Below are 26,887 nucleotides of genomic sequence, written 5' to 3' on the forward strand. Positions count from 1 at the left end.
GTAGTGTATATATGTCCATGCCACTCTCTCACTTTGTCACAGCTTACCCTTCCCCCTCCCCATATCCTCAAGTCCATGCTCTAGTAGGTCTCTCAGAGTGTTTTTGTTCTTACACTTCCTTTCACTGACAGATTTTGTATTTGGTGGGATAAATAATACTAAAACACATGACAAAAATGACACCTGGTTGCTAGTTTGTTTCTTTGTCCACATCTAGGGAACATAGGAGATTTTCCCTTTCCGGCTCTTTCAGGATATTGTTAGACTAGATGAACTCATGATGATCTGTACTCCATGCTTCTCATTCATTTCACAGGAACTTTGGTATCAGTAGCGAACTGGAGGGAATGTAAATCACGTGAGTTCCGTTTTAGGTACCCCATGTGATTGCGTGGAGCCTTTTTGCAGATTTAGTGCATTAACTCTTGTAGGCATTTGGCCTCCATGTGACTGCTAAACCCTTTCCACAGCTGGGCTTTATTTGCCCATTTGAAAATCACTGATTAGATCAACTTTAAGACACATATACTCAGGTAGTTATACGTGCAGCAACTTCTCCCAGCTAAAGAGGATTTACCGGATAGCCATCTGCAGCCAGAACTTGGAGAGATCCCTCACCCAGTGTCATCTGGCATTAACACGGCTGGTTCCAACTGGAATTCCATGACGGTGGGAGCTGTCAGACCGTAAATCCCACACGGGCAAGGACTTTTATCCAGTGTTGCATCTCCAGTGTCTAGAAAAGTGTTGATCTCATAGCAGGTGCTCAACAAATACGAATAAATGAATGAACGAATCCCCCAAGCAAGGATCTGATAGACATTTTCTTTTCTCTTCCAGTTCATATCAGGTGTTAGTGCTTCCCCTGGCCCTCCAAAGCACATTTGTTTGTGATTCTGAAGAGGCTACCTCATTCTTTAGCAATGCTTCTGGTGCTGATGGATATGTGACGGCAGAACTGCTGGCCAAGGATGTTCCCGATGATGCCATGGAGATATCTATCGGAGACAGGCTGTACTATGGGAAATATTATAATGCACCCTTGAAAATAGGGAATGATTACTGCATTATATTACGAATCACAAGTGAATGGAATAAGGTATATTTCTTTAAAAACTCTTGTGAATTCTATATTTTCCTCTTCATGTGAAAGTTAAATATTTGCACATTTGTTTTCCCAATATTTGAGATGAACACTGCTTGTAAGAACAATAAGAATGTGTTGAATCTTTTCACTTTATAAAGGATGAGCAGGTGAAACCTTTTTGGAGGTTGATGTTCTGAACTTGCTGGGGGACCTGTTTGGACTGAACTAGTTTGGGTTCTTCTTTAAGAAGCTTCAAGAATGCCCTCATCCTATTGCACTGCTGAAGCCTGAGTTGGAGAGGAACATCTAGATCTTTCTGTCACTTCCCCATACTCCTGCCAGACTGCTGCCTCTCCTCATTCTCCAGGAAGCCAGCAGGAGGGGCAGATTAAGTTCAGCACTATTTTCTGGCTCTATTTTCTGCTTCCGTTATTTCCTTGGCTATTGCGTAAGCCTCACTCTCCTCTCTCCGTCCTTAGAAAGGCTATGTTTTTCCAGTGCTGGTTCTTTCTTGAGACATACAACGATATATTCATTACAGAATGAATAGATGGGGACTTCCCTGGCAGTCCAGTGGTTAAGACTCCGTGCTTCCAATGCAGGGGGGCGCGGGTTTGATCCCTGGTCAGGGAACTGAGATCCCATCTACCATGCAGTGTGGCCAAAAAAAAAAAAAAAGAATAGATAAATATAATGAGCTAGACATAGCAAGAGCTGGATGGGTCAGTCAGGGGTGGAAGATCTAGAAGAAACATTGTGATGGTTGCCCTAGGAGGACTCAAGGTTTGGTATCAATTCATATCGGTTGGTAATGGAAACTAGAAAAAATAATATTAATAGAAACATCTCTTGACTGATGAATTTGAGCCATCTTGTGTGTAAGGTTCATCACATATTTAAAACTGAAACACACAATTAAATTCTGTATAGGACACAAGTTACATGTGCCATTATCATGCTTGATATAAAACTAAGAATAGGTCCAAGTAGCAAAAAGTTCTGGTGGTGTTTTGTGGCAATTATGTAGGGATTAAGAATTGGAAGACTAAAGTCCAGAATATATTGCCCTGAATTTGTTCCAAAGGTGTTTATGACTTAGACAAGGCCTCCTTGCTGGAAAATTACCCGGAGATCCTGACTTGGTGTGTCTAGCTATAGACAACACGGGCAGTACCATATGTGTGCAACTTAGAGATTGCTCAGAGAGCTGCTGTCTCAGATTGAGACTTTGGTCTGGGAGGGTGTATTAGTTATCTTGGGCTGCCATTTCAAAATACCATAGACAGCGTGGCTTAAACAACAGACATTTATTTCTCATAGTTCTGGAGACGGGAAAGTCCAAGATTAAGGTGCAGGCTACTTTGGTTCCCCGGGGAGGACCCTTTTCCTGACTTGCAGACAGCTGCCTTCTTGCTGTGTCCTCATGTGGTGGGGACTGAGTGAGCTCTGATCAGTCTTCCTCATCTTATGGACCCTGATCCCATCATGTGGGCCCTACCCTCATGACCTCATCTAAACCTAATTACATTCCAAAGGCCCTACCTCCAAATAACATCACATTGGGGGTTAGGGCTTCAATATGGATCAATATCAATTTGGGGCACAAAGGGAATGAAGTGGGAGATTACGATAAGAATTCTAGTTTATAGGGAACTTTCCTGTGATGTCACTGATGACTCTTTTTCATACAGCTAAGAGGAACACGTGCTTGTTCTTTGAAATAATTTATATTTGGACTCACATATTTGAATTGCTATTACTTCCCCTGTGGGTTTCAAATATATTAGTGTTGCAGACATATTAAAATCAGTAGTGATTTATTTATTTATTTTTCTTTTTAAAACAGCTTTACTGAGATGCGATTCATATAATTCTAAAGTGTACAATTCAATGGTTTTTAATATATTTACAAGATGGTGGTAATGCAACAATCACCATCTAATACTCAGACACTTAGCAGTGATAATTTTTTATATTTATTTTTAATTGTGGTAAAATACACATAAAATTTACCATCTTAACAATTTTTAAACTAACAGTTTGGTAGTGTCGAGTACACTTACACTGTTAAGAAACCAATCTTCAGAACTTTTCATCTTGCAAGACTGAAACTCTGTACCCATTAAACAACTCCCCATTCCTCCTCTTCTTCCCCAACTCCTGGCAACTACCCTTTTACTTTCTGTCTCTATGAATTTGACTAGTTACCTTGTATAAGTAGACTCATACAGTATTTATCTTTTTGTGATTGTCTTATTTCATTTAGCGTAATGTCTTCAAGGGTCACTCATGCTGTAGCATGTTTCAGAATTTCCTTTCTTTTTAAGGCTGAATAATATTCCATTGTACGTATGGATAAACATTTTGTTTATCCATGATCTGTAGATGGACACTTGGGTTGCTTCCATCTTTTGGCAATTGCAAATAATGCTCCTGTGACCATGGGTGTTCAAATATCTCTTTGAGTCTCTGCTTTCACTTCTTTTGGGTATACACCCTCAAGTGGAATTGTTGGATCGTTTGGTAATTTTATTAATTCTTTTTGAAGATCCCCATACAGTTTTCCATAGCCACTGCACCATTTTACACTCCCACCGACAGTGCACAAGCGTTCCATTTTCTCCACATCCTCCCCAACAATCGCTGTTTTCTGTTTTAATGATGGCCTTCCTAATGGATGTGTGGTGGCTTCACATTGTGGTTTTGGTTTGCATTTCCATAATGATTTATGATGTTGAGCTTGTTTTCAGGTTTTGACAATTTGTATATCTTCTTTGGAGAAATGGTTATTCAAGTCCTTTGCCCATCTTTGAAGTGATTGATTTCTTTGTTGTTGAGTTTTAGGAGCTTGCTATATATTCTGGATATGTGATTTACAAATATTTTCTCCCATTATGTGAGTTGCCTTTTTACTCTGTTGATAGTGTCCTTTGATGCACAAAAGTTCTTAATTTTGATGAAATCCAATTTGCCTATTTTTTCTTTTGTCGCCTATGCTTTTGGTGTCATATCTAAGAAATCATTGCCAAATGTAATTTCCCAAAGCTTTTCCTTTGTGTTTTCTTCTAAGAGTTTTAAGTCTTATATTTAGGCTTGATCCATTTTGAGTTAATTTTTGTATATGGTGTTAGGTAATGGTCCTACTTCATTCTTTTGCATGTGGTTATCCAGTTTTCCCAGCACCATTTTTTGAAGATTTCCTTTGCCCATTGAATGGTTTAGGTACTCTTGTCAAAAGTCATTTGAGGGGGGCTTCCCTGGTGGCACAGTGGTTGAGAGTCCGCCTGCCGATGCAGGGGACGCGGGTTCGTGCCCCAGTCCAGGAAGATCCCACATGCTGCGGAGCGGCTGGGCCCGTGAGCCATGGCCGCTGAGCCAGTGCGTCCGGAGCCTGTGCTCTGCAACGGGAGGCCACAGTGGTGCGAGGCCTGCGTACCGAAAAAAAAAAAAAAAAAAAGTCATTTGAGGGAATTCCCTGGCGGTCCAGTAATTAGGACTCCACGCTTCCACTGCAGGGGGCATGGGTTCGATCCCTGGTAGGGGAACTAAGATCCTGCGTGCTGTGAGGCACAGCCAAAAAAAAGTCATTTGATATATATGCAAGAGTTTATTTCCGGGCTCTCTATACTATTCCATTGGTTTGTATGTCTGTGTTTAGACCAGTACCACACTTTTTTTTATTATTATTACTTTTTATTGGAGTATAGTTGATTTACAATGTTGTGTTAGTTTCTGCTGTACAGCAAAGTGAATCAGTTACACATATACATATATCCACTCCTTTTTAGGTTCCTTTCCCATATAGGTCATTACAGAGTATTGAGTAGAGTTCCCTGTGCTATATACTAGATTCTTAGTACCACACCATTTTGATTACTGTAGCTTTGTAAATCAGGAAGTGTGAGTTTTCCAGTTCCCCTTTTTGTTTTTCCTTCTGTATATCTGTCCCAATAAACATCATTACCATGTTCCCAGTTGTCAAGACAGAAATCTAGGAATAATTCTTGTCTCCTCCTTTTTTTCTTATCTTCTTGTGCAGTCCATCATTAAATTGTGTCAATTCTATCACATTAATGCCATTTAAGATCATCCTTTCCTCTCTTTCATTAACACTGTTTAGCTTTTGACATCTCTTGTCTGAACATCAATTTTCTAACTCATTTTCTTGTCTCTTATTCTACCTATCTCCTTGCTCCATACTACTGCCATCATGTATTTCATAAAATGCACATCTGATCAAGGCACTCCATTTTAATGAACTCCCTTCTTCACCTTGCCATTTCAATTTCTCTCTTTTAATACACTCAGTTCCCTAGTAACTGCCTTGCTGTCTGAGGTCCTTTTTCTTCCTCAGTGTCTTGAACTATACCCTTCACTGGTTACTCTTGCATATTATCTTTTATTTTAATTATTTAATTAACATCTTTATTGGAGTATAATTGCTTTACAATGGTGTGTTAGTTTCTGGTTTATAACAAAGTGAATCAGTTTTACATATACATATATCCCCATATCTCCTCCTTCTTGTGTATCCCTCCCACCCTCCCTATTCCACCCCTCTAGGTGGTCACAAAGCACCAAGCTAATCTCCCTGTGCTATGTGGCTGCTTCCCACTAGCTCTGTTTTACATTTGGTAGTGTATATATGACCATGCCACTCTCTCACTTTGTCCCAGTTTACCATTCCCCCTACCCGTGTCCTCAAGTCCATTCTCTATGTCTGCGTCTTTTTTCATGTCCTGCACCTAGGTTCTTCAGAACCTTTTTTTTTTTTTTAGATTCCATATATATGTGTTAGCATACAGTATTTGTTTTTCTCTTTCTGACTTACTTCACTCTGTATGACAGCTCCATCCACCTCACTACAAATAACTCAATTTCGTTGCTTTTTATGGCTGAGTAATAGTCCATTGTATATATGTGCCACATCTTCGTTATCCATTCATCTGTCAATGGACACTTAGGTTGTTTCCATGTGCTGGCTATTGTAAATAGAGCTGCAATGAACATTGTGGTACATGACTCTTTTTGAATTTTGGTATTTTCAGGGTATATGCCCAGTAGTGGGATTGCTAGGTCATATATGGTAGTTCTATTTTTAGTTTTTTAAGGAACCTCCATACTGTTCTCTATAGTGGCTGTATCAATTTACATTCCCACCAACAGTGCAAGAGGGTTCTCTTTTCTCCACACCCTCTCCAGCATTTATTGTTTGTAGATTTTTTGATGATGGCCATTCTGACCAGTGTGAGGTGATACCTCATTGTAGTTTTAATTTGCATTTCTCTGATGATTAGTGATGTTGAGCATCCTTTCATGTGTTTGTTGGCAATCTGTATATCTTCTTTGGAGAAATGTCTATTTAGGTCTTCTGCCCATTTTTGGATTGGGTTGTTTGTTTTTTGATATTGAGTTGCATGAGCTTCTTGTAAATTTTGGAGATTAATCCTTGTCAGTTGTTTCATTTGCAAATATTTTCTCCCATTCTGAGGGGTTTTTTTTGTCTTTTTTATGTTTTCTTTTGCTGTGCAAAAGCTTTTAAGTTTCATTAGGTCCCATTTGTTTATTTTTGTTTTTATTTTCATTTCTGTAGGAGGTGGGTCAAAAAGGATCTTGCTGTGATTTATGTCATAGAGTGTTCTGCCTATGTTTTCCTCTAAGAGTCTTATAGTGTTTGACCTTACATTTAGGTCTTTAATACACTTTGAGTTTATTTTTGTGTATGGTATTAGGAAGTGTTCTAATTTCATTCTTTTACATGTAACTGTCCAGTTTTCCCAGCACCACTTATTGAAGAGGCTGTCTTTTCTCCACTGTATATTCTTGCCTGCTTTATCAAAGATAAGGTGACCATATGTGCATGGGTTTATCTCTGGGCTTTCTATCCTGTTCCATTGATCTGTCTTTCTGTTTTTGTGCCAGTACCATACTGTCTTGATTACTGTAGCTTTGTAGTATGGTCTAAAGTCAGGGAGCCTGATTCTTCCAGCTCCATTTTTCTTTCTCAAGATTGCTTTGCTATTTGGGTTTTTTTTGTGTTTCCATACAAATTGTGAAATTTTTTGTTCTAGTTCTGTGAAAAATGCCAGTGGTAGTTTGATAGGGATTGCATTGAATCTGTAGATTGCTTTGGGTAGTATAGTCATTTTCACAATGTTGATTCTTCCAATCCAAGAACATGGTATATCTCTCCATCTGTTTGTATCATCTTTAATTTCTTTCATCAGTGTCTGATAGTTTTCTGCATACAGGTCTTTTGTCTCCTTAGGGAGGTTTATTCCTAGGTATTTTATTCTTTTTGTTGCAGTGGTAAATGGGAGTGTTTCCTTAATTTCTCCTTCAGATTTTTCATCATTAGTGTATAGGAATTGCATGTTATCTTTTATTAAATGCACTTGATGCACTAAGCATCAAGGCAAAATTTAGTCACATTCAAAACCTTGTAGACATTTTAAGCTTTTCCCAGAATTTATCAGTGTAAATATAGTTTTTCAATTTTTAATAAAATAAACCCAGAATGACTAAGCTTGTCACTTGAAAGAGAATTACTTAATGAAGTTGAAGGAATCTTTCTTTAACCTCTACTATTTGGTTTCCTCTGGGGAATTTTTTGCTGACTTGTATCATAAATCAATGGTAATCCTAGCATTCCTAACAGACAAATATGCCTATAATATCAGCAGGGGAGAAGAAGAGAAGGTATTTCATTCCAATGAGTTTGTGGGTTGCTTCTACCACGGATGAGCTTTCATACATGTTCCTTTAGCTTTCTTCCTGGTTCTTGGCTATGTTTTGGGTAACTGAGTTTGCCTGGGAAATATCATCTAGAGAAGTGAAGTATTTGTATATACCAGGCCGTCTCATAGCCTTGCACATAACATGCATTACTACTTCTTGCTGAACCTGGATGTGACCCCAGAATCCTTTTCAACATACTGTAGTTCTCCAGGCAGTCAGTGCCAGTTGCTGAGAGCTGACAAGGGGCATGGAACTTACCACCATCCCTGCTCTTTCCTCATAGCATGTGCTTCCTGAGATACATTGGAAAGCTTTAGGGTCATCCATTCCTAAGATCACTTCTGTCTCTGCTGCCCACGCCAGTCCTTTTGAACCCTTGGTGATCATAAGGCTAAATTGTAAGATGTTAGAGCTAGAAGAGATTTTAAAGATCGTTTGGTCCAAAATAAGAGATAAAACCCTGCAACTTGGAGGGCTAAAGTGTGTTATTTAAACTGAAATCACATGCCACCCAATTATATGTGTTGCTGTGTTTTCCTTTATAGGTGAGAAGAAGCTCCTGTGCAGTTTGGGCTCAGGTAAAAGGTAAAACCATTTTCTGCCTAAGACTGTTCTCCTTATTTCTCCTCTGTCCACTCTGCAGCATCAAGTGTATGTTAATGAGATTTCTTTTTAAATTGTCACAGGTGACAAAAACACATCTCAGACTAGCCTACAAAAAACCCTAGCTGAAAAGGATGAGGGGTGGGAACTTATGGAATTAGAACCAGAGTGGCATCACCAGGCCTCCAGAAACTGGGACTTGGGACTCAACACCAGAAGTAGGACTGTCCCTTTCTATCTGTCTCTATCTCCTCTCTAAGTGTGAGTTGGCCTCATTTTCTTCTACTATAAGCTACGTGGTGGTGGTGGTTGGGGGGGAACCAGCTGCCCCAGCTTAGCCACTTCAGTGGGAACAGACAGTTTTTCAATTCAGGGAGTCTCTTCTCCTAGCTAAGTGACTCTCCATTGGATGAATCACTATTAAGAGGAGATAGGGTAGTATGATTAGCCTACCTTGGGTTTGGGGCTTACTGGTATGGCTGGTTGGGGGCAGATCAATGAGATCAGCAACCTCACCAGGGTTGCATTGAGAGGGGGACATGATGCCCATCAGGAAGAGGCACAGAAAACCATGTTGGCAGACCAAAACAAAGAGCCACCAGGAGTCCACTACTTTCAACCCTTTGGCTACTTAGCATGTGCACACACATACACACACACTGTTTAGAAAAGCACCCTCCATTAAGAAAGTGAAAGTATCCTCCATACAACCAAAACTGGAACCCAAGGAGAAGACAGCTCAAAGGTGGGTCTCTTACTGAATCCAGCTCCAAGACCAGGGTTCCTGGGGGTGATCCGTCTAGATGTGCTTCTCATGATCTGTTAGCAATTAATCTAGATGTGCTTCTCATGATCTGTTAGCAATCTATGATTAATGGCAAACTTAACCATTCTCAAACCACAGTATATAATATGAAAGGGAAAGGTGGATAATCACAATCAGTACGTTCATTTAGAAAGGAAGAAAAGATAAAGAACCGTGCAGTGGCCAGGGGGCCCATAACAAGGACCACATCCTGCTGGACAGGAAAGGCAAGCACCTCCTGCCCTGGCAGCAGAATGGGTCACTTGGTCAGTTAGGTTGGCTGCCTCGGGCTCTGCCTGATGGGAGAGCAGCCTTGTCCCTTTCCTCCAGAGCCTTCCCTAAGAGAGGCAGAGAGAAGGAGCCCCACTGAGTGCCTACAACTTAAACCGTCTGCTTCATGGGGGCAGTTATCTGGGTGGCGGAGTTGCCTCAGGGGTTGAGCAATCACAGGTCCTTGTTTGCCAGGCTGGGATTCCCCTGGCAGTACATTTCTTTAAACCAGCCGGCAGCCACTGGATTTGATTCATAAGAATTCCATTAGTTTGTAGCTAATACCAGAAATCTTGTCAAGTTTATGACCTTTTGAGTCTGGAACTTTTCCTTGTGGTTCATGAATCCTAGCAACAGCCTGAGGAATTCTGCTCTTAGCCCAGAGTATCGGTTTAACTGCTTACTTCCTGTCCCTCACCTCAGAGCATCATAAAACAACAGGCTGGGGTGCTTCCCAGGAGGGTCCAGTGGATGGTGCCTTACAATTGGGGGGTTTGTTACCCTGTGTGTAGAGGGTACCTAGCAGGAAATATTTGGGAGGAACCTGGAGAAATAAGCTTCCTTCGTTTTCTGCTTATCCCCTAATCTCATTTCCCATGTCTTTATCTCTACTCACACCAAATTCAACAAGGGTAGGGGGCATGGATTTTCAACTGGGCAAGGCACATTACCTGACTGTCAGCCATCTTGGATTGAAGATTGCCAGGTCGCAAGGGCCTCTCTCTCTTTTTTCAATTTTCTTGAGAAAATAATTTACATATAACGTTGTGTGAGTTTAAGGTGTACAATGTGATGATTTGATTCACGTACTTATTGCAAAATGATTACCGCAGTAAGGTTAGTTAATACCTCCATTACCTCGCATAATCACCATATATATATGTAATTTATGTATATAGGTATATGTATATATTTATATATATAATTTGTGTATATGTATGTGTGAATATTTAAGATCTACTCTCCTAATATCTTTCAAGTGTGCAGTACAGTACTGTTAACTACAGTCAACATGCTGTACATTAGAATATGTCCCAGAACTTAATTATCTTACAACTGGAAGTTTGTACCCTTTGACCATCATCTCCCCGTTTCCCCCACCCCCAGCCCCTGGCAACCACCGTTCTATTCTCTATTTCTATGAATTCAGCTTTTTTAGATTCCATGTATAAGTGAGATCATTCTGTATTTGTCTTTCTCTGTCTGACTTATTTCACTTAGCATCATAAGTGAGGGCCTCTTTTTTTTTTTTTTTTGCATTTTCTCGCTATATATTTTTAACATCTTTATTGAAGTATAATTGCTTTACAATGTGTTAGTTTCTGCTTTATAACAAAGTGAATCAGCTATACATATACATATATCCCCATATCTCCTCCCTCTTGCATCTCCCTCCCACCCTCCCTATCCCACCCCTCTAGGTGGTTACAAAGCACCAAGCTGATCTCCCTGTGCTATGCGGCTGCTTCCGACTAGCTATCTATTTTACATTTGGTAGTGTATATATGTCCATGAGTGAGGACCTCTCTTAACAAAGATGTGCGCTCTTACATTTCTGCGTGCAGATAGACTAAGCCCCCTTTCCTAGAATTGAATGATGGCCACAAAAAACAATCATGCATTCCGACATCTGGAAATTTTTCTGCCAATCCATTCCCTGCAGCTTTAAGGGCGGGATGGAGTTCCTACAGGAAAAGAGGTGCTTTTACCAGAAGAATGGAGATGTGCGAGCATCATGGACAGGCACAGATACAATAGCTTCCAGAATCCACTGCTTTCAGCAGCTGTTCAGTGTGATTAACAGACTCAAACTGGGTAGAAGTAATGGCCAAAGAGCTGGCTACAGTCATTCTACTGTGATTAAGTTAACAGGAAGGATTTTGCTTTGGAAATATCTAAGTGGCTTTTGGCCGCGCGTTTTTCCCCTCATGTTGAAAGAGAGTCTGAACCTTTGAATTCAAGCTACTGGAAAGAGCTGAGATAATAGAAAACCCAGTTATGTTGAGATTTTGAAGGCAGCTCGAGCGGGTATACGTCTACATACAGAATGGGTTGTGCGCTCACCTGGCAGTCTCATTTTGCCAAAATTTTGGAGCCTGCCATTTCAGAAAGTAATTTGGAGAGAACTAGAATCCAAATAAGTCCTCAAATTGTTTCAGTTTCACTCATGCCAGGCAACAGCCCCATTCTTGCCTTTGCCCTCTGATGAATTATGCTACTTACCTTTTGCACATTGCCCCTAAAAGAGCTTTGTGATGGCTCTCAGGGAGCCAGCAGTCGGTTTGATGGGAAGTGCAGAGGCCTGGGCTTCTTTGCCCGAGTCCTGCTACTAATCAGCTGAGTGTCTTAGAAATTATATTTAACTTGGCTGGTTCTCTGTTGCCTTCCTCCAAAACCTCTGCGATCCCTTCCAGCCACAAAGTACTATGATACTGTGCTTTCTTGAGTCATAGAGCAAGGTCATTTGATATACGTGAGATGATGATAAACTGTCATCAGGGAACATCCGTTAGTCATAGGCCTGAAAGCTCTGAGTCATTAGTCACTACTCCTCTTTCCCATTTAGCCCACATTTTGCACTTGGGCAGACCTCTCTGATTGTCATTTCTGTGTTCACTCCCTGAGCAGAGGCCTTTGGATGGCTGGCCAAGCCTCTTTCTCCTCTCCCATCACAGTGTTCAGGTTTCCCTCTTCACTCGAGCCTACACTACCCCCTGACATGTTCCATCCACAGTTCTCCAGTATTTCTTTTTCTTCTTTCCAAGGCCTCAGTTGGACACCAATGTACCCTTCTGATTGCATCTCTCATTCTTCTCCATTCAAAGCGATGTGGCAGCTCTTCTCTGGATATGGCCCTTGCTTTCTCTCCTTATGTCTTGTGTCTTGTGTCTTATGTCTTGCTCATACGATTATGTACTTACTTCCACCTGGATTGCCCTATAACCTTCCTGTAATTTCTGTTTATTACAACCCCACCTGTTCTTCAAGATTAAAATCAATGCCATCTCCTCCTTGACACTGTTTAAAATTTCCTCAACAGGGCAGGATCTCTCTCCCTCCCTCTCTTTAGCCATTCTGCCACACTTTTGAGTCACTGGTATACTTGTTTTTTCTTACTAGATTTCATACGCTTGAGAGAGAGCATTTGAAGGCTGGAGCAGTGCCTGGCACACAGTAGGTGCTCAGTCAGAATTTATTGAATTGAGTTGAATGATTACTGGGGAACCAACAGTACAGTCTGGTGAGAAAAGAAGCATAGTGGGTGCAATACTTATCAAATAAGCCAGAGAAGATTAACATCAAGGTACAAGCTTAGTGTGTACATTATCTATGAATATGCTATGTGCATGCATGTATACACATATACACTCACACTCATTTTATTTTTTTTAACATCTTTATTGGAGTGTAATTACTTTACAATGTTGTGTTAGTTTCTGCTATATAACAAAGTGAATCAGCTATATGTGTACATATATCCCCATATCCCCTCCCTCTTGTGTCTCCCTCCCACCCTCCCTATCCCACCCCTCTAGGTGGTCACAAAGCACTGAGCTGATCTCCCTGTGTGATGCAGCTGCTTCCCACTAGCTAGCTATTTTATACTTGGTAGTGTATATATGTCAATGCTACTCTCTCACTTCGTCCCAGCTTACCCTTCCCCCTCCCCGTGTCCTCAAGTCCATTCTCTATGTCTGCATCTTTATTCCTGTCCTGCACCTAGGTTCTTCAGAACCTTTTTTTTTTTTTTAGATTCCATATATATGTGTTAGCATACGGTATTTGTTTTTCTCTTTCTGACTTACTTCACTCTGTATGACAGACTCTAGGTCCATCCACATCACTACAAATAACTCAATTTCATTTCTTTTTATGGCTGAGTAATATTCCATTGTATATATGTGCCACATCTTCTTTATCCATTCATCGGTCGATGGACACTTAGGTTGTTTCCATGTCCTGGCTATTGTAAACAGACCTGTAGTGAACATTGTGGTACATGACTCTTTTTGAATTATGGTTTTCTCAAGGTATATGCCCAGTAGTGGGATTGCTGGGTCATATGGTATTTCTATTTTTAGTTTTTTAAGGAACCTCCATACTGTTCTCCATAGTGGCTGTATCAATTTACATTCCCACTGACAGTGCAGGAGGGTTCCCTTTTCTCCACACCCTCTCCAGCATTTATTGTTTGTAGATTTTTTTTTTTTTTTTAGCGGTATGCAGGCCTCTCACTGTTGTGGCCTCTCCCGTTGTGGAGCACAGGCTCTAGACGCGCAGGCTCAGTGGCCATGGCTCACGGACCTAGCTGCTCTGCGGCATGTGGGATCTTCCCAGACTGGGGCACAAACCCGTGTCCCCTGCATCAGCGGGCGGACTCTCAACCACTGTGCCACCAGGGAAGCCTTGTTTGTAGATTTTTTGATGATGGCCATTCTGACTGGTGTGAGGTGATACCTCATTGTAGTTTTGATTTGCATTTCTCTAATGATTAGTGATGTTGAGCATCCTTTCATGTGTTTGTTGGCAATCTGTATATCTTCTTTGGAGAAATGTCTACTTAGATCTTCTGCCAATTTTTGGATTGGGTTGTTTGTTTTTTTGATATTGAGCTGCATGAGCTGCTTGTATATTTTGGAGATTAATCCTTTGTCAGTTGCTTCGTTTGCAAATATTTTCTGCCATTCAGAGGGTTGTCTTTTCGTCTTGTTTATGGTTTCCTTTGCTGCGCAAAAACCTTTAAGTTTCATTAGGTCCCATTTGTTTATTTTTGTTTTTATTTCCATTTCTCTAGGAGGTGGGTCAAAAAGGATCTTGCTGTGATTTATGTCAAAGAGTGTTCTTCCTGTGTTTTCCTCTAAGAGTTTTATAGTGTCTGGCCTTACATTTAGGTCTTTAATCCATTTTGAGTTTATTTTTGTATATGATGTTAGGAAGTCACACTCATTTTAAACCTTCATAATAGTGGTAGGAAGAATTCTAATATGGCCTCACAAATTCCTGGTCCTTGGGGTACACCCACTTTCTCTCAGTTATTCATTCAAAGGCCATTCTAGTTGTTGCTGTGAAAGGATTTGAAGATGTAATTAAAGTCCCGAATAGGGAGATTATCTGGATGGACCTGACCTAATCACATTAGCCCTTTAAATCTGTGTCTAGAAGTCAAAGACAGGGGAAATTGGAGATTCCAAGGGAGAGATGGATTTGACATAAGGGTTTCTCCTGCTGGCTTTGAAGATGGAGGGGACCACGTGGCAGGGATGCAGGCAGCCTATAGGAGCTTAGCGGCCCCTGGCTGACGGCCAGTAAGAATATGAGGACCTCAGTCCTACAACTGCAAGGAACTGAATTTAGCCCACAACGTGCATGAGCTTGGAAGCAGATTCTTCCCCACAGCCTCCAGAGGGAAATGCAGCCCTCTCAACATCTTTATTTCAGCCTTGTAAGACTCTGAGCTGAGGACCCAGTCACAGTGTGCCTGAACTTCTGACCCATGGAACTATGAGCTAATAAATGACTGCTACTGCTAAGCTTATGGTAATTTGTTAAGCTGCAATAGAGAATGAATTCAATAATGTTGTTGACTCATCAGGCTTTACTTATCTCTAAATTAGTTTTCTGCTTTGATCTCCTTTGCCATCTCCTACTCCACAGGGGATTCAAGCAAGGGAACCCTAGAATAGCAGAGAGAAATTTAACACACTAAATAGAAGTCACAGTGCTAATTATTTGTGCCTTTTGGAGAACAGAACTGTTGCTTTCAGGAAATGACCCTGCTGGTGTAAATTCATGAAAAAATGTCCACAGCCATAGGAAGTCCTCAAGCTGTCACGAAGTCTGAGAGTAGGAATAGGGCCTTTCTAACTGGCTCTTCAACACCTGTGATATTTCCATTAGTGAAAAGGTTCAAGATAAGCCCAGGGAATCCCTATCACTCTTCCTGAGCACTATACCTCTTCGGGGAGCCACCCTACAGAGACTGGTGGAGTTTAAGCCTCATGGATTTACTCGCTTTAAGAATGAATCACTGGGGTGGGATAGGGAGGGTGGGAGGGAGGGAGACGCAAGAGGGAAGAGATATGGGAACATATGTATATGTATAACTGATTCACTTTGTTATAAAGCAGAAACTAACACACCATTGTAAAGCAATTATACCCCAATAAAGATGTTAAAAAAGAAAAAAAGAATGAATCACTGAGAGTCTGGGATATAACACATGGCTCACTCACTTGGGTTTCTAAAAGGATATTCTACAATTGATTGAGAAGAAAAATAAGTATGGTTTCATGGCATGTGACCATGGAAAGGAAGGTAACCAGAGGATGGCAAAACTCTGAAAAATGTAATTCACATTGGCCAGTTATACATTTTCTCAGTAAGGAATTAATGTGGGAAGTCCCTAAAGAAACATGTGGTTATACCATGATTGGATTGACTCATGTTCACAGAGTACATATATAATGTAGAAAAAAAGACATATAACCAGGAACTGTTCTACCAGCAAGAATTGTGCCTGGAGCTACAATCCAAGTCATGTTATACAGAATGAATAAAGATGATTTCCCAGTACATACCTCGAGAGTAAGGAATAGTTGGGCTTCCTGCTAAGGGTGAAAGATGTCCTCTTTGATATTTGAAAACTAGAGAAGAGCTAACTGCTCTCCATACATTAAAGTCTTCTGCCATGGATGAAGCAGTAAATTCTAGCAGGCTCATATAATTTGCAAATGAGATGGATAAACCACTGCAAGTGATCTTTGAGGAATCTTGACGAAGAAGTGAAAAGTGGGAAGACAGAGGATGAGCAAAGGGCATGGAACTTTGTGAAAGGGAGGTAGATTTTGCAAAGTGTGCATGATGATAACTTGAAGTCAAGGCCAGGGACGGTCTTTAAGAGATGGCTCTGTGTCCACCTGGGAGAAGAAGCCGTAGTTCCCAGCAGTCAGTGTGGGAGCTATGAGCAGATTGGATGAAACTGCTCTTCTTTCTTCTGGCACAGAGTCACTAAATGGTCAGGGAACTGTGGCAAGCACAATGGATTTTGACTTCAGCCAATACCTAACAATGCCCAGTGGACAGTGTGGGGAAATGAGGGCTGGGTGTGAGCTTACTGTGAGCAGTAAGCTCACAGTACTGTGAGCTTACTGTGCTGTTTTAATATCTAGTAAATTCAAGTCACTCCTTTAATTTTTTTCTTTATTAATTTCTAATTTAACCAGAACTCCTCCTCCCGTTTTATAATATGCCTTCTTAAAAATGTCAAGGCTTTTTTCTTCTGTATACCAAAAGTAGCCAAACAATACATGCCATGTTTTTCTAGAAAGTCTCTCTCTTTTTTTTTTAAAGAATCAATTTTATTTATTTTTGGTTGTGTTGGGTCTTCGTTGCTGCACACGGGCTTTCTATAGTTGTGGCGAGTGGGGGCTACTCTTTGTTGCAGCACGCAGGCTTCTCACTGTGGTGGCTTCTCTTCTTGCGGAGCACGGGCTCTAGGCGCGCGGGCTTCAGTAGTTGTTGCACACAAGCTCAGTAGTTGTGGCTCACGGGCTCTAGAGGGCAGGCTCAGTAGTTGTGGCACACAGGCTTAGTTGCTTCGTGGCATGTGGGATCTTCCCGGACCAGGGATCGAACCCGTGTCCCTTGCATTGGCAGGCGGATTCTTAACCACTGAGCCACCAGGGAAGTCCCTCTAGAAAGTCTCTTGACATTTTCTGAGGTAATGATTTGCCAGGCTCTTTAGCAAGAGATACGTTCCATGGCTGCTTTTGCTGGTGCCAGCTCTCCTGTAGAGTCTCCAGTAGAATCAAATTGCTCTCGACCTGGTTGTAGAGATCTGAGCAGTGTCGATCAGTAGAACTCTCTGCAGTGATGGAAAGATTTTAAAGCTGTGTTGTCCAGTATGGTAGCCACTCACCACTTGTGGCTACTGGGCACTTGAAATATGCACTTAAAATAGTATGACTGAGAAACTGAATTTTAAATCTAATTTAATTTAAATTAATTTAGATCTAGATAGCCACATTGTGGCTAGCGGCTACTGTATTAGACAGCACAGAATCGATGATGAAAAAGTTAAGTAGCTTGAACGGTTCTCAAATGTGCTACAATTACTGCCAGGGAAATAAGTCATCTATATTTTGAGGGTCTCAAGTCCAGGGGCTATTTTTCCTCTTAAGCCCCTCTCCCCTTACGGTAACAGATGTTTGCTTTTGCTGTTTTCAGCTCTTCAATGGCAGTGTTGGATTACCCAGGGGGAGCAGTAAGCATATGCCTGGTGCATTGGTAAAAGGAGGGTACAGACACATGAAATACAGTTGGCCCTCCATATCTGCGGGTTCCACATTCATGGATTCAACCAACTGTGGATTGAAAATATTCAGAAAAAATAATTCCAAAAAGTTCTAAAAAGCAAAATTTGAATTTGCTGCACACTGGCAACTATTTACCTAGCATTTATTGAATATGTTGTATTTACAACTATATACATAGCATTTATGTTGTATTAGGTATTATAAATAATCTAGAGATGATTTAAAGTATACAGTAGGTTATAAGCAAATACGACACCTTTTTATATCAGGGACTCGAGCATCTGAGGATTTTGGTATCCAAGGGGGGCCCTGGAACCAGTCCCCCATGGATACTGAGGGATGACTGTAATTTGATGTTCCAACGACGACAACTGCAACAAATCATCTGGAAAAATTTGGAATTGATTGCACTCCCTTAAACTTATTCCATGACTTGGTGGCATTTTTATTTTTAATTCTATACATGCAAAGTCAGCCCCCCAAGATCTTCTCAATGTCTGGTGGCACCATCGTACAGATTTTTGTTCTTCCAAAGAGGAATTTGAGCAACCACAGCCCGAGGCCCCATAATCATCAGCCTGTGGAGGAAAGATCTGGGCCAGCACCGCTGACTTCTGGGGGAGAACATGACCCACTCTGCTGCAGAAAGAGCTGGATTCAGATCTGCACTGGGAAAGCATGGTGCTGTGGTCAAAAGCAGACTCTGAAGCCAGGCAGCTTGGGTTTGCATCCTGGCTTTGTCATTTACTAGCTGGGTGACCTTGGGCAAGTTTCTTAACCACTCCATGTCTGGATTCGTCATCTATAAAATGCGAATAATAACAGTACCCAGTGTAATAATACCTGGTGCTATTATTATGGTACCCAGTGGGTGGTTAGGAGAGGTTTTAGAACAGTGTCTGGCACATAGTAAGTGCTAAGTAAGTGTTTGCAAGTTAAAATGAGATCTTTGGTTTAGAACATGATGCCCTGACTTAGTCACTTGGCCCAAATGTACAACTCAAATGTGCGTGTTTTTCAGTGAATAGCCAGGGATCTCTCTGGAGTTGACATGCGATGCACCTCTGAATAGAACATACGAATGTCTTTCAAAGAGCTTTTCCATCAATTTTCTTATTTTATCTTCATGGCAACCTGCTGAACAGAGCAGGGAGGTACTACCCTTGCTTCCTGTAGGGGAAATGACAGATGACTCTACCCAACAGAGAGGATTTGTTTGCTATGTTTGTTTTTCTTTTAAAGATTTATTTATTTTATTAATATTTTCATTATTATTTTTTTGGCTGCATCGGGTCTTAGTTGCAGCACGCGGGATCTTTGTTGAGGCATGAGGGATTTTTCGTCGTGGCATGCGGGCTCTTCATTGTGGTGCTCAGGCTTCTCTCTATTTGTGGCAGCGGGTTTTCTCTTCTCTAGCTGTGGGCGCAGGCTCCAGAGCACATGGGCTCTGTAGTTTGCGGCATGCAGGCTCTAGTGGAGGCGAGCAACCTTAGTAGTTGTGGCGCGCGGACTTAGTTGCCCCGCAGCATGTGGGGTCTTAGTTCCCCGACCAGGGATCAAACCCGCGTCCCCCAGTGGCAGATTCTTTACCACTGGAGCACCAGGGAAGTCCCTGTTTGCTATATTTGATCACTGGAGCTACCATTTTTGGAGCAAAAGTCCAAATGACGTCAGAATGACATCTTCCTCGACGCAAAGGAAAACTGCCGGTAAAAATCGATCAAGTGTAATTGACTTGAGAGAAGACCAACACACACAACACAGGGTGCTGTACGTGTGTGCCCAACAAATCAACTTTTATCCCTTGTAACTTGAATGTGGCCCAGTTTTACGCTTCCTTTTCAAAAATGTCGTGGAACAGTTTTTCCTGATGCCCTGGTCTCAGGACCAACTGAGGGGGCACAGAGGAACTCTGGGCATTCTTGGGATGGTTTGTTAAATGGGGCCAACCTCTGGTTAAAAGAGAGCGAGGTCAGGTGGGTGTGCACCTCTGTGGAGGGCCGTGATTCTGTGCTCTGTGGGTTCAGCGTGTGGTTTTGTCCCGCAGATTCATCGCTCACGCTGCAGCAGATGGTAGGCGTCGGGCTAGGCTCCCTGGCTGTTGTGATTGTCCTCGCATTCCTCTCCTTCTCAGCAGTGTGGTATGTGCGACTGTCACTTTTGAGGAATGAGTGGAATGGAGGGAGGGTGGGGCTGGAGTCAGGAAGAACAGCTGGGATCGAGGAGGGTCAGAGGGGGAGTGCGGGAGGTTGTCCCAGGCTCAGCAGGTGAAAGGCACGGGTAACTCTGCACCTCAGGAGGGAGGGGCATGCCCTCCAGTCCCAGGAAGAGAGCAGGGTCAGTGATGGCGCCCTGACCACTCACAGAGCAGTGGCTCATCTCCTGTACCGCTTCCCATGCACACAGGGGTGCACCGCAGGAGAACCTAAGTGTCAGTGAACTCTCTTTTCCTCCGCCATGTCTAGATTGCCAATGCTGCGTGAAGAGGATGCGCTGCTGCTGGGGCAGATGTTATGACAGCTTCTCAGGTGTCTGCACAGAGGCCCTGTGTGTGCGTGGGCCTGCAATCCCATTCCTGGATTCAAGACGGTGACTATCTCTTTGGAATCCCCCAAAAGGAGGACACTCGGGAATTGTTGATGTCTTCCCTGCTACACGACCAGTTCTGTGTCTCTGAACTTGAGAACCTTGATGTACAATGTAATATTGACCACAGGCTACAGGTCACATGGACTGGCCTGTGTTCTCCTCTGAGTGATGCCTGAGAGTCAGCTCCTCTAGGCACTGAATGCAAGAGACTGTCTGCCTCTTCCTTTGTAGCATCTCTGTCATTAATTCAGAATCCATTCTTTTACAATAAGTAATGAGATAGACTGAAGTGTGGGCTAGAATTTGACTTTATGAAGGAGGTCATTGCAAAGGCTAGAGATCATTGACATAGGCAAATACGGTAAACACTTCAGAAGCCCTTTTCCGACAATTGGTTGACACACTAATTAGAAAGTATGCTAGCCTGGCCACTCCAGTAAGTTCCCTGCAATATCTGTTAGGCAGTGTTGCTTTGATACAGTTCCTTTTGTCTTATATGTATTCAAAAGCCATAAGCCTTCATTCCAGTAAAAGTATTCTGTTAAGTTAGACAGTTCTCTTCCACATGAATGTTTAGAACAGCCTTGGCAATTTTTTTTTTCACTGAACATTTCCTAAAAATGCTCCATGCCTCCTTTTAGACTTGGGGGTGGAGTGGTAACAATGGGTTGCAGCATTATGAAGCCCACGGCCAGAGTCCTGTGTTTATAGGGGAGGGGAACCATGCAGGCGACACGATCGTCCCTTTTATCTACAACGTCGGTAGCTATGAGTGTTACTTTATCATGAACCATGTCCCGGAACTACTGTCAATATGCTGAATTTACAGATGGAGTGGATTCGATTTGACTTTTAAAGCCTGAATCAGTGTTCTTGAACTTTCCTCCCTAACCAACAATGTAACTCCAAGGCTCAGCAAGGAACGAAGGGAGAAGAAGGATGGAGGCTTGTGGCTTCTCTAAGTGATGGTGGTGTCCTCCTATGCCTTCTCCCTCCCTCTCCAGGCCTAGAGACTAGAAATCATGGGGAGGGGTGGGAGGGGACAGTGATATTGCCCAACTCGGGGTGAAGCATATATGAACGTGGTCCTAGTATTGGGCGACACCACAGTCCTGAGGAAAAGGGGCAGCCTTTCCCACATGGTGGGCTGGTGTGTTCTCCACCGGCTCACTGGGCACCAGTGAGGGACACATCTGAGCAGCCTGGGCTTGTAGGCAGATGAGGAGACATGAGCAATGATAAGAACAGGTGGCAACTCTCTATGAAGCTGCTTCCCCAGGGGCATCTGACCCAAAGCATATCCTCTCAACTGGGAAGAGTCAGAGAGAGGGAAGTGATACTCTGATGCTTGAGTTTTCAAGGCCAGCTGTCAGCCCTGGCCCCAGCCAGTACTGGGCAGTATTAGGGATAATTGTCCTTTGTCCTCTGAGGTGTCGTCTCAGACTACAACTTAGGATCAACATGTAGAACACTTCCTGCTCTCATTCAGGTGAACTGTAGAGTAGAACTCTCAATAGACTCATACAAATAGCTTCCAACTTTTATTTTTTATGTGCAACAATTCAAACTCATACAGTTTTCACAGCTCTTGAATTAAATTTGGAATCTTTACAAATTATTTGGTTAGTATTAGGTAGGGTCTCTGATGAGTAAGGATTTTCCTCCAAGCCTCCTCTAACCAAAGAGAGAATCTGAGTTTCTCCCGCTTATTATTATTTTTTACCAGCTCTGTAAATACCATATGTCTCTGTAGTCCCCCTAATTTCAAGTTCTAGAATTAACTGTCAAAGAAGCTACCTTTGTCCACATGGGAACTTAGCATAATTGTCATCGAAAGGAAGAAGTCCTATTTGCTTGGTGTCAAAAGTTTCTCGTTAAGAAAACTGACTAAATATGAAGTAAAATGTACTTCTGGGTACAGTGCAGAAATGTAAAAGCAGTTCATGAAAGAATACTGAAGTAACAAAAACATAGATTTTGTCCCTTCCTCTAAATGTTCCAAACGATAGCACAGAGTTGCTCAGTGTTAATACTTAACAGAAGTAGGTGCTGAGCATTTTCCTGCAGTTCTTTTCTGATCATTTTCTCATGCACATGAAGGCAGCCTTAAGTTCTCTGAATTCGCCTGGTAGCTTAACCACAATACCGTCCCTTTTTTTCCCAAGTGGATTCCTGGTTAAGGCGGGAAGAGCATCTCAGGAAACCAATAGTGGGTCTTCCTAGAAGCATGCAGGGTCCTTCTGTTGAAGGACTGATCAGGTAGCATTCAGAGTTGGGTTATGAGTGCCATTAAATAAAGCTGGATCCTCAGATAGTGATGGAAGAAGGATCTTTTCCTTAGTAACTGTCTTGGGGACAGTGTGTAGAGGCGAGTGCCAAGATCCAGTCTTGAGCTCCCTTCTAGACTAGGAATCAAAACGGAGGGTTGCCCAGATACGGAGCAGATTGTGCCCTGGCTGAATTTTTTTTTTTTTTTGGTGCCCATAGTTTTTATTTATCTCCACCATAGTTTTTGTTTATACATGTTCTTTCATTCCATCCTCACAGCAGTTCTGTGTGGTGGGAAGGTTAGGAGTTATCATTTTCCCATTTTAGAGTGGAGAGATGGTTTCAGACAGAGACGTAACTTCAATTGTGGGGCCAGATATTCTGCCTGCAAGTCCAGTTCTCATTCCTGGGACTTGACAGGACATTTGGGTTCCTGGGAGAGCTAGGCCTTTATATTTCTGAACTATATATATATATATATATATGCATTGCTTTTACTATTATAGCACTTGTGTCTTTTTATACTCATCTTTTCACTGTGATATACCTTCTCCCATCACTTCTAGAAGGAGCCACAAGCAACCAAAATAGATGGAGGTTAACTAGGGGAAATAGGTAATAGTCCATCCATGACCCCAGACCTAAAATTGCAGCTGGGCCCTTAAGATTAAGACCAGAGCAAAAGTCATTACCTTGAAATTCCATAGTGGATTGGAATAAAGTTAGTATTTAAATTGATTTTAAAGGAGGTAAAAAAGAATTCTCAAGGCTCCCTTTTTTGGCCAATCTCATATTCCGATTTCCTAACCCTTTAATTTTTCCATTCCCTTCATCAGAGAGAAAACCAGTGGGTAGTAGACGTCAATCAAATGGTGTTTTAAGGACCATTTGCCTCCCACAGCCATCGTTGGTTAAATTCAAGTGCCTGATTTTGGAGAGGAAAGTGCGTGTGGATTTTTCTGTGTCCGTTTGTGGGCAGGTGATGCAGTGAGGCAGGTCAGTTTAAAAAAGTGTACGTCCATTGTTTCAGAAAGAGAGAGAATGACTGAGTCATTCTGGTGACGTGTGTGTGTATCCATACCCATACTTTTTGGGCATAACTCAAGGTTACCAAAATGGGGTCAAACTAGGCATGTGGTTTGTAACATGCATTGGACACATTTTTCATGTCAATCATGATGGCATTAAAAGTTGGTACCATAATTTATTTAACTAATACTCTGTTGAGTATTGTGCATTTAGAGTATTTCCAGATGTTTACTATTCTTACATATGTCTGTATAATTGTATGCAGTTATCACTTACGCTAAATTCCTAGACTTGAAGTTGTTGGAATGAAAACGATATACATTGTAGATTTACTACATATTGTCAGAGGAATCTCAGAAAGTTTATACCAGTTTATGCTCTCACCAGCAGGAAGCCTTAACATACCTGGGCATCGTTGATATTCTTAATCTTGATTAATCTGGTAGGTGAAAAATGACCTTTCAATGTTTTGTTTGCATTTCTCTGACTAATTTGCATGTTGACTGGTCATTTGTAATTCTGTTGTGGTGATATGCCTTTTTTCTCAGTAGTTGGCTTGTCTTATATTGATTTGAAAAAGTTCTTTGTATTATTAGTAATTTTCACTTTTAGCTGTCACACGTGTTGTAAACAAATTTTCTACTTTATTATTTCCCTTTTGACCTGTTTGTGTCATGCACTGCCACACAAAAACTTTAAATTTGTGTAGTCAAATGTATCAGTCTTTTTCCTTACGTATTTTGCCTTTGGTACCATGCTTAGAAGGACTTTCCAATCTCAAGGTAATAACTATAATTCAGCAGTTAAAAAAAATTTAAATCTTTAATCCATCTGAAACATTTTAGTATAAGGAATGAGGTCGGGAGGGGTCTTTTTTTATTCTTGCTAAATGGTTTAGCCAGTTGTTCTATGAATATTCCTTGACTGTTATTTTTTTCCCCTCGTGATTTGACTCGTATACTGAATCATATACTAGAGTCTATTTCTGAACTTTCTCTTTTGTTCTGCTGATTTATTTCTGTGCCAGTACCACCTGCTATAAGTTTAAAATAGGGGTTTTTTTTTAGTACCAACTAAAAGTAAGTTACCACCCTTTTCCTGTTAATTCTCAGAGTATTCTCAGGTTTTATTATATATTTATTCATGTATACATATTTATTATACGTAAACTAAAGAATTATTTGGTCAAGTTCCCCCCAAAATCTTCATATTTTTCTTGGGGATGTATTAAATAAAGAGTGCTCTTATCCCAGAACACAATATGTGTCTCCATTTAATGTTTGTGTGTGCTCCTGTCTAGCGTGTTCTAATTTTCAACTTACAAGGTTATTCATTCTTATTTTTGGTTGTGTGTGTCTAGATATTTTACATCTCGTTATCCTGAACTCTTACGTCCCTACCTCTGATCCTGCCCCTGAAAGTGCATCCCACAGCCCCTTACTGCTGGCGTTGTTAGAGTTCTCTTGCCCTGGCAATCTGCCTTTTTTGGGAAAAGTCACATCAAGATGGCTCCTCCAGCTCAGTTACTTTCCTGGGTATCTACTTGACTCACGGAAACTCACAGACCCTTGCCATGCAAATGAGGGATTGCCCCACCATCGCAGATCACTCCAGCCACAGACTTTAGTTTTCTTACCCATGAGACCCTTTGGCCTCCATCAGTGGAAGTGTAGCTTCTACTACATTCCAATGTGGTTCCCACTTTTTTGTCCTGATGCTGGCCTGACAGCCTCAGCTTCTTGACCCCTGGGTTTCTTATCCTTGGAGTCAGGTACCAGGCCTCTGTGTCCTCTGAAGTTTTAGGGGACACAAAGTCTCTGAGTGGACGTCCCCTTGAAGCTCCTCTTTCCTGACTTGCACTGAGGAAGGTCCCCTTACCTCCTACCGTCATGGTGGGGGATAGAAAATGCAGAGAATGCCAACAGCTTTCCCTAAAGAACTACTTTCTTTTGGCCTTTTCAATTTTAAACCCCTTTATATCTTGCGTATTGGGCTAAGGATCACAAGACCATTTGGAAATCCTTATTTTAGAATATGGGAGTGTTTGCAACCTATTATTTTCAATTTTTTGGAACTTTAGTTGAAACAAAAAGGGTCCAATCTGAGGCCAAATGATACGAAAATACAGTTCACAGAAAAAGAAATGCAAATGGCTCCCAAACGTAAGAAAAGATGCTCAACCTTACTTTTAAGAAAAGTGCAAGTTAGTGAGGTATCATTTCTCACCCGTCAATGAGAAAGCCAGAGGTTTAACAACACAGTCTCTTTTGAGGCTGTGGGGAAATAGGAACTCAAACGTTGTTAGTGAGAGTACAGAACGGTACAACCTTTATGGAAGGAAATCTGGCAATATTTACATTGCCTTTGTCTTTAACCCAGCAATCCACCTCTGGGACCTATCCTATGGATTCACCTGCACATGTTCCAAATGACACATGAGCAGGGTTATTCATTATGACGTGGCTTATGATAACAAAAGCTTAGAAACAACCCAAATGCCTCTCAGGAGGAAAGTAGTTACATGAACTATGATACGTCTATGTACACAATGGAATACCCTGAGTTGTAAAAAAGGAATGAGGAAGGACTCTATGCATTGAAATGGGGAGATCTTTAAGCTGTATTGTTTTAATGAGGAAAACAAGATGGAGAATAGTGTATATCATACGCTATCTTTTATGTAAGAAAGAGAGGGAATGAGAATATTTATTCAATTTTAAATAAAGAAACACAGGAATGATAGCAATGAGTTGATGTAAATGGTTACAAATGGAGCAAGGAAGAATGGGGTGGAGGTGGACAGGGTGAGAGTGAGCCTTTTAAGTGTTTATCTTCTTATTTTGTTTTGTTTTTAAACATGTAATTATATTACTATTCAAAAACATAAAAATTTCATAAGGAAAAGAAAGTGTTCCATTTAATATCCTATTTCACATGTGTCAAATAAAAATATGATGGGTACTGCTTAGTTTCCTTCTAAACCCAAGACACTTAGATTTGGATAAGTTTGGTTTAATTTTCCATCACAAAATTGGTGGGGCATCCAGTGCTGTCTTTTAAGATTTCTGAAAATTCCATGAGGGGGTAAAGGTGGATGTGTTATATTCCCATGATCAACTCTAGCGCCTACTTTCTGCTTCCTATGAATTAATTTAGCAGATGGATCATCTCATCCTCCTACGT

General features: G+C 41.4%; 1 protein-coding gene across 4 annotated transcripts in view; it reads left to right on the forward strand.

Annotated features, from left to right (window-relative positions):
* The window catches only part of SUSD1 (sushi domain containing 1), a 128,715-nt gene extending 103,751 nt beyond the window's left edge, over positions 1–24,964 (forward strand). For 2 of the 4 annotated variants that reach the window (XM_067743656.1, XM_067743658.1), the window contains exons 14-17: positions 841–1,099; positions 8,371–8,410; positions 19,866–19,959; positions 20,284–24,964. In XM_067743656.1, coding sequence (XP_067599757.1) covers positions 841–1,099; positions 8,371–8,410; positions 19,866–19,959; position 20,284 — 394 coding nt within the window. In that variant the 3' untranslated portion in view covers positions 20,285–24,964. Of the gene's footprint in view, positions 1–840; positions 1,100–8,370; positions 8,411–8,511; positions 9,108–19,865; positions 19,960–20,283 lie in introns of those variants that run through there. The other 2 variants (XM_067743659.1, XM_067743655.1) reach the window with 2 other exon arrangements.
* Positions 24,965–26,887: the final 1,923 nt, after the last annotated feature.

This window comes from Pseudorca crassidens, chromosome 7 (genome assembly GCF_039906515.1).
Source record: "Pseudorca crassidens isolate mPseCra1 chromosome 7, mPseCra1.hap1, whole genome shotgun sequence".
Classification (NCBI taxonomy): Eukaryota; Metazoa; Chordata; class Mammalia; order Artiodactyla; family Delphinidae; genus Pseudorca; species Pseudorca crassidens.